This window comes from Otolemur garnettii, unplaced genomic scaffold, assembly GCF_000181295.1.
Source record: "Otolemur garnettii isolate 467f Iridium unplaced genomic scaffold, OtoGar3 scaffold00127, whole genome shotgun sequence".
NCBI classification, from domain to species: domain Eukaryota; kingdom Metazoa; phylum Chordata; class Mammalia; order Primates; family Galagidae; genus Otolemur; species Otolemur garnettii.
This window is the reverse complement of record NW_003852522.1, coordinates 3046702-3059526: the sequence shown is the minus strand read 5'-3', so window position 1 is coordinate 3059526 and position 12825 is coordinate 3046702. Positions and strand designations below refer to the sequence as shown.

The 12825-nt window shown below is 50.6% G+C and overlaps 1 protein-coding gene, 1 non-coding gene and 1 pseudogene across 2 annotated transcripts in view; 1 reads left to right on the top strand and 2 right to left on the bottom strand.

The window, feature by feature from the left end:
* SMARCA4 (SWI/SNF related, matrix associated, actin dependent regulator of chromatin, subfamily a, member 4) overlaps window positions 1-12825 on the top strand; it is a 126870-nt gene that overhangs the window by 68510 nt on the left and 45535 nt on the right. The window contains exons 17-23 of the mRNA XM_012810135.2: window positions 2739-2805; window positions 4165-4275; window positions 6024-6266; window positions 9033-9146; window positions 9821-9928; window positions 10896-10982; window positions 12349-12395. Coding sequence (XP_012665589.1) covers window positions 2739-2805; window positions 4165-4275; window positions 6024-6266; window positions 9033-9146; window positions 9821-9928; window positions 10896-10982; window positions 12349-12395 — 777 coding nt within the window. The remainder of the gene's footprint in view (window positions 1-2738; window positions 2806-4164; window positions 4276-6023; window positions 6267-9032; window positions 9147-9820; window positions 9929-10895; window positions 10983-12348; window positions 12396-12825) is intronic.
* On the bottom strand, window positions 13-117 carry LOC111727856. The gene has a single exon (XR_002775305.1). It is a non-coding gene; the product is annotated as a U6 spliceosomal RNA (small nuclear RNA).
* On the bottom strand, window positions 1735-2453 carry LOC100955790 (annotated as a pseudogene).

The window sequence follows — 12825 nt, the reverse complement described above, 5'->3', positions numbered from 1 at the left end:
TTTTTTTTTTTTTTTAATATGGCATGCCTCACGAATTTGCATGTCATCCTTGTTCAGGGGCCATGCTAATCTTCTCTGTATTGTTCCAATTTTAGTATATGTGCTGCCAGAATGATCTTGGCTCTTCCTAAAGTCTTTCTGATACAAATAACTGGCCAGATAGATAGATAGAAAAGCTGGTGACAGGTTTGCTCTTTTTCTTTTCTTTTTTTTTTTTCAGTGACAGAGTCTTACTCTATTGCCTGGGGTAGAGTGCTGTGGCATCATCACAGCTCATAGCAACCTCAAACTCTTGGGCTCAAGTGATCCTCTGGTCCCAGCCTCCCAGGTAGTTGGGACTACAGGTGCCCACAACAACACTTGGCTAAGCAGTTTTTGATGGTTTCAATATGTCATCCCAATTGGGGCTGTTTTTCCAGGATGTCTATGGTGTTCTCATCAAGCCCCGCAACCAGCAGAGAGCACATAATGGGGGACAAAAACCTCCTTCTAGAAGAGTAGGGAGAGGTTGTTTGAGGCTCCTTTGAGCAAACATTGTTTCTACTCCCTCATGATGCCCTTTTCAGGGGCCCTGGAGCTCTTGGGCACAGGCACAGGTGCTCTCAGACGCAGCGGGGGCTTGGCACGCTGGCAGCATCCTGAAGAAACTCACTGGCTACCTCTCAGCCTCCTCTGGCCTCTCTGAGCTGCTCTGGGCACCCTCTTTCTGGCGCTGTACCTACTGCAGAAAGGTTTGGCTGCTCCATGGTTTTCCCAGAAGCCCAGGGACTGGTTCTCATTGGTGTAGCTCGGTACACAGCCAATCACTGGCCTGGGAGGCAATCTGCTCTGATTGGCTTGGCCCAGGAGCATAGCCCTGATTACAGGCAGGGCCTTATTTTTTTTTGTTGCTCAGATCATTCCAGCTTCAGACACTGAAAGCTCTTTTAGTTGGCTTCTCTGCCCCTTTTACATGTCCTGGTCATCATGGGGGTTTTTGAGGATGTCCTTCCTTTTTGGCATTGAAATGTTCCAGACACATCTTCTCCATTTCCTGGCCCTGCCCTGGAATCTGCCATTCTCTGAGGAGTCCTGGCTTCCCTGTCATGGTGGTTTTAGAAACCTATATCACAGTGTGGACATGCTCTTTGTTGTTTTTTTTTTTGTTTTTTTGAGACAGAGCCTCAAGCTGTCCCCCTGGGTAGAGTGCCGTGGCATCACAGCTCACAGCAACCTCCACTCCTGGGCTCAAGCAATTCTCTTGCCTCTGCCTCCTAAGTAGCTGGGACTACAGGTGCCCACCACGATGCCTGGCTATTTTTTGGTTGTATCCGTCATTGTTGTTCGGTGGGCCTGGGCTGGATTTGAACCTGCCACCTCAGGTGTATGTGGCTGGCACCTTAGCCACTTGAGCCACAGGCACCGAGCTAGGACATGCTCTTTGTTTCTGGGTTGTCATTGCTTCTAGGTCCTCTTGGCAGACAGCACTAGGAAATCAGTGTCCCCTGTGCTAACCCTGTATGCACACTTCTGTATGTGTTATACCAAACATTTGTTCACACTGTTCTGAGCTATCTGGTGCCCTGAAGCTATTCGTGTTTCCCAACAGCAGGCCCATAGCACGTAGTGTGTTCTCACAGGAGCCTGTTACCCCACAGGGGTGGCAGCAGACTGATCTCCAGGACCTAACTGTCTGGCCCTGGCCAGGTTCATTCCAGGGTCTTCCCTGTAGAAGCTTTTCTTTTTTTTTTTTGGAGGAGTTGAAGCTGTTTTATTGGGCAGCAGAGACTGCGGGCCACGCAGACAGGGAGGAGGCATCACTGGTATAGGTAGTCAGCCTGGATGTTGACAGCGATCTCGGCCTCCCACTTGTCCCCATTGTTGAGCAGCTTCTCCTTGTTGTACAGCAGCCCCTCGTGCGTCTCTGTGGAGAACTCAAAGTTGGATGCCCTCAACGATGGCATCCACGGGGCAGGCCTCCTGGCAGAAGCCACAGTAGATGCACTTGGTCATGTCAATGTCATAGCGTATGGTCCAGCAGCTACATTCTGCCCTTGGCTCAGCCTCGATGGTGATGGCCTGTGTGGGGCAGATGGCCTCACAGAGCTTGCAGGCAATGCAGCGCTCCTCCCCAGATGGGTAACGGCATAGTGCATGCTCCCCTCGGAAGCGTGGGCTCAGAGGACCCTTCTCAAATGGGTAGTTGATGGTGACTGGCTCCCAGAACAGGTAGCTCAGGGTCATACCCAGGCCTCGAATGAGCTCAGTCCACAGCAGGATGCGAGCTGCCCGGTCAGTTGATGCCCTCGTATCCATCTCAGGCTCTTGCATGTTCACATATTTGTAGGTGGCTGCCACTGTGCTGCTGTGTATGCTCTGGCCACTGGGACATCCTGCAAGGAGAGTGACACTGTGCTTGTAGCTTGGGCCAGGGCCCGCAGCAGCAAGGGTGTGGTCAGGCGGCGCATCTTGAAGCGCTGCCACTCCCTCCCTGGCTGAAAGGCAGCTCCAGAAGCTTTTCTCTATGCTCAGTGCCACCCTTCTATGTCCCTGCTACTCTACTGGGAGCACCTTTCCCTCCTCCTTGCCCTGTAGCCTGCCCATGCCCTTTGTGGCGGGGGCTTCCCAAGTCCTTACGGCCCTCCTTTCCTCACTCAGCCGCCCTTGGACACATAATCAGTTCCTCTGGCAGCTCTGAGGGCAGCAGTGTGCTTTCACTGGGAAACTGGAACTTGACTCTCATGTTCTTGTCCCTACAGAACACTGTCTAACTGGGCATATGAATTTGACAAGTGGGCCCCTTCTGTGGTGAAGGTGTCCTACAAGGTAAGTCCCAGCCTGAAGAGGTTTCCTCTTACTTGTTGAGGTCATGGCTTGGACAGGGAAGGGATGTGGGAGATACAGGTAGTAGAGAAAGGGAGGTCCACTGCATTTGTGTGATGATGCTTAGGTTCTCATTTCATATGTACTGGATCATATCATCACTGCAGGCTTAGGATCACTTGGGGGAGGTAAATTCTTCTTGTTGTTTTTTTTTTTTTTTTAGAGACAGAGTCTCACTTTGTCACCCTTGGTAGAGTGCTGTGACGTCACAGCTCACAGCAACCTGCAGCTCTTGGGCTTAGGCGATTCTCTTGCCTCAGCCTCCTAAATAGCTGTGCCCTCCACAACACACAGTTATTTTTGTTGCAGTTTGGCCGGGGCTGGATTTGAACCCACCACCTTCAGTATATGAGGCCAGAGCCCTACTCACTGAGCCACTGGTGCCGCCCGAATTCTTGTTTTTGAAAATTAAGAAAAATTATTTTATTTATGGAATATGGTGACATTAACATGTTCACAGGAAGAGTTCATTGTCTTCACCTCTGTTCCTTTATGAGGACTTAATGAGTGTATGCCCCAGCTACTGTGTGACAAGATGCTGGGGTAACTTGGGCCCCAAACCAGACCTGCCCTGAGTACCTCCTGGAGATCAGTTTTTATTCTTTCCACAAGTGCCCTGTGATGTGGGCACTGTAATTGGGTCTGTTGTCCTGGTGGGGAAACTGAGGTAGTGCCTGGTGATGTCCCTAGCTACTGACCTTCCAGGTTCAGGTGCTTCACTCTTCAGCTCTTTGGGAGGGAGTGGGGTATAGGCAGAGAGGATGGTGTTTCCAGGGGTCTGGGGAAGGCTGAGTAGCTGATGGGTTAAAGGTACCATGTAGCTCTGCTGGCAGGAGATTTTGGGCCCAGAGGCAAGTGTACAGGCTGGGACCGGAATTTAGTTTGGAAGGGGCAGGATAGACTTGCTCATTGCGGAGGAGGTTGGAATGATGATGTGGGCAGCAAATAGATAGGACCATGGTGGGAAGAGCCTTGGTTTCCAGTTTGGGAATCTGAGATGGGGACCCAGGACAAGGTGAGCTGGTCAGCCACCAGGAATGTGGCAGGTGGTGGTGCAGGCAGCACAGTTCCTGAGGGCCTGGGCTGCCACTGGCCCATGGTCTTTCTTCATTCCCTCTTCATTCCCTCTAGTTTGTGCTGTGTGTTAATGTTAGTAGACAGGCCATTGGCTTTAGCCAGCATCTTTTCTTGTCATCTCTGGCAAGGATAAGCCCTCTTCCCTTATCCCTGGGAAGCTGCAGGGGGTGCCCATACCACCTGACTGCCAGAGGCTGAGCAGCGTCTATCCTGTTTCTCTTGCAGGGCTCCCCGGCAGCAAGACGGGCTTTTGTCCCACAGCTCCGGAGTGGGAAGTTCAATGTTTTGCTGACTACATACGAATACATCATTAAAGACAAGCACATCCTTGCCAAGGTAGCATGTCCTCGTGCAAAACACTTGTACACTGTTGGGTACTGTCACTGCTTGACTACAGTTGTCATGAGTGTCATGCTGTCTTTCAGTGCCTCCTGCAAATAATTTCCCAAGGGGTCAGCCACATGTGTATAAAGAGACAGCTGCTCTGTATATATAGGAAAGAATCAAGTCAGGATAACCTTGGGTTTGCCTCACTGTGTCCAGGCAGGCCTTAGCTCATGTCCAGAGGGTGGGGCTATCTACAGAGAATGTGCACTGGCTTCTCTCATGGCTTCTACGAAAGAACCTTGCCGCTCACAGTGTGTTTTGACCAGACGGTGTCACGTATCTCTCGACTCTTCTCCTTTTCCTCCCTGGGGGCTATGCCTCCTTATTGCCCAGGGGACAAAGTTTAGCATTTGGGCAAGTGACAGGGGTCCTAGCACTCTGACTGAGGTGCCTTGTGGCCTTTTGGCCTTGGGCCCTTGGGTTGGAATGGTCAGTGAGGACTGAACAGTCCTGGAAGCCTCTTTAGGGATGTAACTGTGAAGGTAGCTCCAGCTTGGCCATCAGTGATTGCTGAGAATTACTATTTGCTGTGACCTTGATGTGAACAGGCAGGTCTTTTGCCCACCCAAATGCCTCTTCTTAATCTGAGGAGGGGTAGAAGGTATCTGTCTGGTGGAGTGAATGTTGAATTGTGGAGATTTTGGCCCCAGGATGGAAGAGATATTTACTAGTCACCACACCTCCCAGTGCATGGTGGCAATGACAATACTGGGCTTTGTATTGTACTGGCCTTTTGTACTTCCCTGAGCTAACAGGTAAGAGGATGAGGCCTGGGGAGCCAGGTGTCTTGCCCACAGTCTTCTGTCTTAGATTGGTACTGTGGGTGCACTTGTTTGGCTTACCCATTCTGGTGTGGTACAAAGCCAGCCCCACTCAGGCCTGAAAGTAAAGCTTTGAAAACCCTGTGCTTACCTGGTTGCATTGTGTGATGTGGGGTGTTCCATGTGGGAGATACTAGCATGTCCCTTCCCCACCAGCATACCTGGCTCAGACCTCACTGTGTCCCCATGAGGCCTGGGGTCTGTGGTGGTCATATGGAGACCCAAACTGAAGTTTAAACCTGGGGTTCCCACCTGTAGATGCACTCAGTGACCAGCTGTGTTTGTGTGACACGTGGCAAGGGACCAACAAGCTCTGGGCTCTGGCCCCTGCTCCACACTCAGAATGTACCTGAGCCACTCATCAGCCTTTAGAAACATAGCTTCTTACTGGAAGTATACCTGTCACCAACCCAATCCCTTTAAGACCACCCATCTTCCAGGGGGACGACCTCTCCAGTCATCAAGATGTGTGTTCTGCCAAAATGTGTTGGGCGTTTTTCTGTACTGTAGATTAGTATATGGGAATTATTTATTTATTTATTATTTATTCTTTTGGTTTTTGTTTATCACTTAGCTGGTTTATCACTTCCCATACCAAATATAGGAATTTTTTAGAAATCCAACATACTTTACTGCAACTTGGTCTGTTCACCTGACATCATGGATGCATTTTCCCATCTGTCTTGACCACGTGCTCTATAGAGGCTGCCTTGTGTGTCTCTAACTCTGAGTCAGCCTTGTTCAGGGATGCTATCAAGTCTGTACTCCCCACTTGAGGCCTTCCTGGTATCTGAGTGCCCAATGGGACATTCTCCTTTTACACTGGGGCCGCCCCACTGCTTCCCCTCCCCTGACCATTCACTGTGGAACCCACAGATTCGTTGGAAGTACATGATTGTGGATGAGGGCCACCGCATGAAGAACCACCACTGCAAGCTGACACAGGTGCTCAACACTCACTACGTGGCCCCCCGCCGCCTGCTGCTGACGGGTACACCCCTACAGAATAAGCTCCCTGAGCTCTGGGCACTGCTCAACTTCCTGCTGCCCACCATCTTCAAGAGCTGCAGCACCTTTGAGCAGTGGTTCAATGCACCCTTTGCCATGACTGGTGAAAAGGTTAGTGTGCCTGCCTGGCTTCTTGGTTGTGGCGGGGCAAGAGGCCATGGACCTCTGAGTGAAATTCTGCTGTCCACAGCAGAGCTATGCCTGTGCTGACAGTTCTGAGCTTAGCTTGCTTGCCCTGGCCAGTGTGCACTGAGTGTCCTCCACAGTGGGCAGGGCCTGTGCCATGTGCCAGGCCACAGTCCACATGTGCACAGAGTGGGGCAGAGATAGTGATGATGGACTATCATCACTATCATCACTATCATCACTAGGACACTCAGGCTTTCCTGACCCTGTACTCCAGGCACAGAGAGAGGACAGCTAGGAATATGGTCCTGAGTTGGTCATGGGACTAGAGTGGTATGGAGAATATAGTCAGTAGTCTCCAGTGTCCTGTTGGTCCCTTTAAGAAGTTCACATTTCCCTCTTGGGGCAGCAGGAAACTTTAACGTTTTCAGTTAAGGAAACCACAGGGTGAAGTTCTATTTTACACTATTTTCAGCATGTTGTGGCTGATGTGGCTTGACAGCCATGGATGGCACCATCAGCCCGAGAGAGCCCACTGTGGCACAGCATTTATTGGGGGCTAGATCTTTATGTTGGTGAATGTTGTCCCTGTGCTTGTGCTAAGCACTAACCCTAAAGTCTATCATATTGTCAGTCTTGTCATGTTTATGGGATGGGCCAAGTTTTCTGCAAATGGGATTAAGCTTCCATAGCCTCAAGCTGACAGCAGAACTGCAACTGGTCACCTGTAAATGCCCCATCCCAGGCAGCCAGATTGCCCTTCATCCCCATCTATGAGGTTTTTCTTAGGACAGCAGGGGCGTCTGCACTGTGTGTATGGTCCCCACCCACCCTGGCACTGGTGAAGGAAAGGACTTTCTAAAGAAGAAACTGAGGCTTCACCTGGAATGTCATAATAAAGGAGCCCCCAGTTTTCAGGCCCTTAGGACCACCAGGCCACAAACAGATACTGTAGTTTCATCACTTTATGAGTTGAGAAAAAATTCTGTTAGGATATTACCAGGGAGTGATAGAAGAAAAATTCAGGCATACTGTTACTTTCCTCTACCTCTGGTTAATTGTTTTGTTTTGTTTCTGAGACAGTCTCACTCTGTTGCCCCAGACTAGAGTACTGTGTCATCAGCTTAGTTCACAGGAACCTCAGACTCCTGATCTCAAGTGATCCTGCTGCCTCAGCCTCTCTAGTAGCTGCGACTACAGGCACCTATCACAATGCCTGGCTAGTTTTTCTATTTGTAGTAGAGACGGAGTCTCCCTCTAGCTCAAGTTGGTCTCAAATTCCTGAGCTCAAGTGTCCTCCTGCTTCATCCTCCTAGAGCATTAGAATTACAGATCTTGAACCACCATGCCTAGCCTGTTTTTAAATTTCTTTTGTTTTTTTTGTAACAGAGTCTCACTCAGTCACCCTGGAGTTGAGTGCAATGGTGTCATAGCTCATAGCAACCTTAAACGCTTGGGGTCAAGCAGTTCTTTTGCCTCAGCTTCCCATTTATCTGGAGCTACAGGCGCCCTCACAATGCCCAGTTTTTTTCTTTTGGGGGGAGGGTGGCGGGGGGGGTGGGAGGAGACAAGGGTCTTGCTCTGGCTCAGGCTCTTGAGCTCTTGAGCTCAGGAGATCCACCTGCCTTGGCCTCCTATAGTACTAGGATGACAGACATGAGCCACTGTGCCCAGCCTTTGTTATTAATTTTTTAAAATTTGCTTTCTTAGTGGAGCAGCAGATGCTGTGGGAGAGCAGAGTTCTTTTTTTTTTTTTTTTTTTTTTTTTTTGAGACAGAGCCTCAAGCTGTCCCCCTGGGTAGATCACAGCTCACAGTAACCTCCAACTCCTGGGCTCAAGCGAGTCTCCTGCCTCAGCCTCCCAAGTAGCTGGGACCACAGGCGCCCGCCACGATGCCTGGCTATTTTTTTTGGTTGCAGCCGTCATTGCTGTTTGGCGGGCCCGGGCTGGATTTGAACCTACCACCTTAGGTGTATGTGGCTGGGGCCTTAGCCATTTGAACCACAGGCGCCGAGCCAAGAGCAGAGTTCTTTTGATTCCATCCCACCCAGGCTGCACAAGAAAGCACTCAGGGCTCTCTACTGCAGAGGTATATAAGCCTGAGGGTGAGCCACATATTGGTCATCCTGGCATGTCCAGTGCCCTCTGCCTTTGTTGTGGCCTGGTGGTGGTTTTGTGAACATAGAAGTTTGTGACTTTTTTTTTTTTTTTTTTTGAGGCAGAGTTTTACTTTGTTACCCACGGTAGAGTGCTGTGGCATCACACAGCTCACAGCAACCTCTAATTCCTGAGCTTAAGCAATTCTCTTGCTTCAGCCTCCCGAGTAGCTGGAACTACAGGCACTGGCCACAATGGCCTGGCTATTTTTTGGTTGCAGTTTTGCCGGGGCTGGGTTTGAACCCGCCACCCTCGGTATATGGGGCCAGCGCCCTACTCACTGAGCCACAGGCACCGCCCGAAGTTTGTGACTCTTGGGGAAGCTGCACAGTGTGCTGCTGCATTTCTTCTTGGTAAGGTGCACAGAGCATGGTGTCATGGGACCTGCAGTTTATTGGCCCAGGCATTACCTGGAGGGAATCAGATCCGAGTAGTTTTCCTAAGGAAGAGGGTTCCCTGCTAGGCCCCCAGAAAGCATAAAGCAGCCTGAAAACCCAGGTGGCTCTAAGGAAATCTGTCTGCCCCAGTTGCTGGCAAGACCCTCATCTTCCTCCTCTGGAGGTGACACTTATTATGTCTTGGGGGTGTTCCAGGTGGACCTGAATGAGGAGGAGACCATCCTCATCATCCGGCGTCTCCACAAAGTGCTGCGGCCCTTTCTGCTCCGGCGGCTCAAGAAGGAAGTTGAAGCCCAGTTGCCCGAAAAGGTAATGAAGTTTTGAGCAGAGGCAGCTGCTGTTGGGCATTCTGCCTAAGGTTTTCCCCAGGGTGGATGTACTCAGGTGATTCTCACTAGGAATCCCAGCCTGGTCCTGCTCAATCCAGTTTGGGGCTGGAGCCTGAGACCCGGTGGATCTCTAAAACCAAGGGTACGTTTATCGGGTTAGAGCATAAAACTCCAGGTCCTATCAATGGCCAGACTCCTGGGCAGGTCCTCCTAGCCACATTAGGATGGGATGTGGAGGCCATGGCTAGTTGGGCCAGCTTCCCACACAGGATGGCTATGGGTTTTTGTGACGGCTGCAGCCATGCTTTGGAGCACAGGCCCTGCAGCAAGGCCCATGGGACTTGGGATTCCTGGCTACAGGTGCGCCTCTCTCTAATCATATTTGCTTTTTATTTCCTGGACAACTGTAGAGAGGCCTCTGGAAGGTGCCCAATTGCCCTTCCTGGCCCAACATCTACCTGTGTATCTCTGTCCTGGCACTTCTCTCTTAGCCTGTGTCTTCCCTCCCCTCCCAGCTGTGGGAGCTCATCACCCCCAATCAGAGCTTACAAACTGGAACCAGCCTGCCTCCTAAGGCGCTCAGAGATAAGCAGTGCAGTGGGGCTGAGAGGTTGTTGGGACCTAGGGTCCTGGTGAACGTTGCCCATCCCGCAGGTGGAGTACGTCATCAAGTGTGACATGTCTGCTCTGCAGCGGGTGCTATACCGGCACATGCAGGCCAAGGGTGTGCTGCTGACCGATGGCTCAGAGAAGGACAAGAAGGTAGGCCCTGGAGTCCCCTGTGGCCTACCTAGGTATTCGAGGTAGGCGGGTCACAGTACACACTCACCATCAGGTTCTTCACTGCCAGGTCTCCTTGGTGGCTTTAGTTCTGGTTGAGGCCCAGCATGCTCACAATCCTGAAGGCATTTGACTATCCCTGGTGATATTGGCTGATGGTCTGTGTCAGGCTCACTTGCCTGCCATCTTGTATCCCCTTTGTTCTCTTTTCAGTTGGCACTGGGGGTCATGGTGCTCAGCCCAGCAGGTTGATACTTTCTAGGAAGCTCCACACTTCCGTCCAGGAAAGGGCTGTGTGATAGTCGAGGCCACTGCACCCCTTTCCCATGTTGTTATATTGCCGTGGAGTCTCATTGCAGATGCATGGGGGCAGGTGGACTTCTCTTTGGAGAAAGCCAAGGGTCCCAGACATCACTGACTCTGATGTGCCCTCCCAGGAAATGCACCGGACCCCTTGATTCTGCCGCATCTCACCCTTGGCCCGGCCTCTAGTTTCCCCCCTGGGCCCTTCCTCATCTGACCTATTGCAGCAGTGGGTTTCCACCCAAGTGCCTACCCCCAGCTCTTTCTTCTCCCTGTAGCCCAAGGAGCATTCTAAGTCACTGTAGCCCACCTGGCTAAAACCCACTGGTGACTCCCTAGAATGTGCAGCACTCGGGGTTTGGCCCAGCTATTCGCCAGTCTGATTTCTACTCTGTCCCATTGGTCCCTCCACCCTGCACCCCCAGTGCTGCTGTCCAATGTTTCAGGTGATTTCTGTATCCCCCAAGCCTCTCGGCCTCCAAAGATAGCCGTCCCCTCACTCCTAACTGCTGTGCCACAAGCCACACACTCCCCAACCCAAGCTTCCCTACAGCCCTCCTTTTGCTACCTTCCTCATTCACCAGCCACACCTCCACCCTGCCCTGGGGACAAAAACCCTTTGAGACCTTTTAATCTGCCTCCCCAGGGCAAGGGCGGCACCAAGACGCTGATGAACACCATCATGCAGCTGAGGAAGATCTGCAACCATCCGTACATGTTCCAGCACATTGAGGTGAGGCCCCAAGCAGCACTCTGGAGTAAGATGGTGTCAATCCCCCATCGGGGCTTCCCTCCATATTCTGGACAACTTGGAGCCACCTGTCTCTGCTGAGCTCCCAGGCAGAGCTAGATTGCTTCTCCCTAACAATTTTTTCCAAAAATAATTTTGAGGGCCAGGCATAGTGGCTCATATCTATAATCCTAACATTCTGGGAGTTTGAGGTGGGTGGATCTCTTCAGCTCAGGAGTTGGAGAACAGTCTGAGCAAGAGTGAAACCCCGTCTCTACTAAAAATAGAAAAAACTAGCCAGGCATTGTGACAGGCACCTGTAGTCCTAGTTAACTGGAGAGGCTGAGACAGGAGGATTGCTTGAGCCCAAGAGTGTGAGGTATAATGCCACTCTACCCAGGATGACAGAGTGAGCCTCTGTCTCAAAAAATAATAATAATAACAATTTTGAACATTGTGAATAGGCAATGCCTGCACACAAGTTTCTTTATTTTCTGTTTTCCAGTACTCACTGTAACCATCTCAACAGTATTGGGCTTTATATAATAGAAACAAAAGTCCTGACTTGTTGCCTGTGGCTCAAGTGGCTAAGGTGCCAGCCACATACACCTAAGGTGGCGGGTTCAAATCCAGCCCAGGCCCACCAAACAACAATGATGGCTGCAACCAAAAAAAATGGCTGGACATTGTGGCGGGTGCCTGTGGTCCCAGCTACTTGGGAGGCTGAGGCAGGAGACTCGCTTGAGCCCAGGAATTGGAGGTTGCTGTGAGTTGTGATGCTACGGCACTCTACCCAGGGGGACAGCTTGAGGCTCTGTCTCAAAAAAAAAAAAAATAAAGAAATGAAAGTCCTTGAAAGCTCCCCCTCAGTGACTGCCAGGGGAGTGTTTGGATGGTCTTCTCTGGGGATATGTTCTCCCATGGTTCTCACAAGTGGGGCCATGCTGTGTCTGCTGGATGTTTTCATAGTGAGGTATGGAGGTCAGGGCCCTTTTGGGCCACAGTACCATTTGAGAATCTGGATTCTTTAAAAAAAAAATAGAGAATCTATATTCTTGGTTCTGTAGTTCCTGGTATGAAGTGTCTGGGTCGTTTCAGACCCCTGCATGCCAAGTCAGCATGAGGATGACTGTGACCCCACACTACTCTCAGGTGCTCAGGAGAGTGATGAAGAATGTCATACGGTGACTCCCTGCCTTTGATTGCGGCACATGAGGGAAAGGATGTCAGTGGATTAGAAGATTTGTGTCTAGCATCTGTGTTTGCCTCAGAGCTGCTGTGGGTGATCACTACACCACACAGTGTGTGAGTTTTCCAAGCAGCCAAGGCTATTCTGCCTGGCACTGACCTGTCTCTCCTTCCATTGCAGGAGTCCTTTTCCGAGCACTTGGGCTTCACTGGCGGCATCGTTCAAGGGTGAGACACTTCCTGGCTGGATGGGGAAGGCAGGCAGTCCATGTGGAGGTGTTTTTTCTCTTCTGTGGGTGACTTTATTGCTGTTGTTGTGTTTGTTCAGTTTCAAAGCATACAATTTAGAAAGTGTAGAAGAACTCAGAAGAGAGTCCTCCATGCTGACGTCTACTAAGAGGCAGGATTCCTGAGGCAGGCCTGGCATTCATATCCCTGTCTGCTACCTCCAGAATTTGTCACCTTTGACAACTTTACAATCTCTCTGAGCCATACACTAATAGGGAAATAATCTTTATACCACGTGGATGTATTTTCTAAAGCATCCTTTGTAATATGCAGCCCATACTTCTTTAAGCCCCTGATGTTGGACACGGATGCTATCTCTTGATTTTCACCATGCAAAGAGCCTTGCTAAAAACATTCTTTTTTTTTTTTT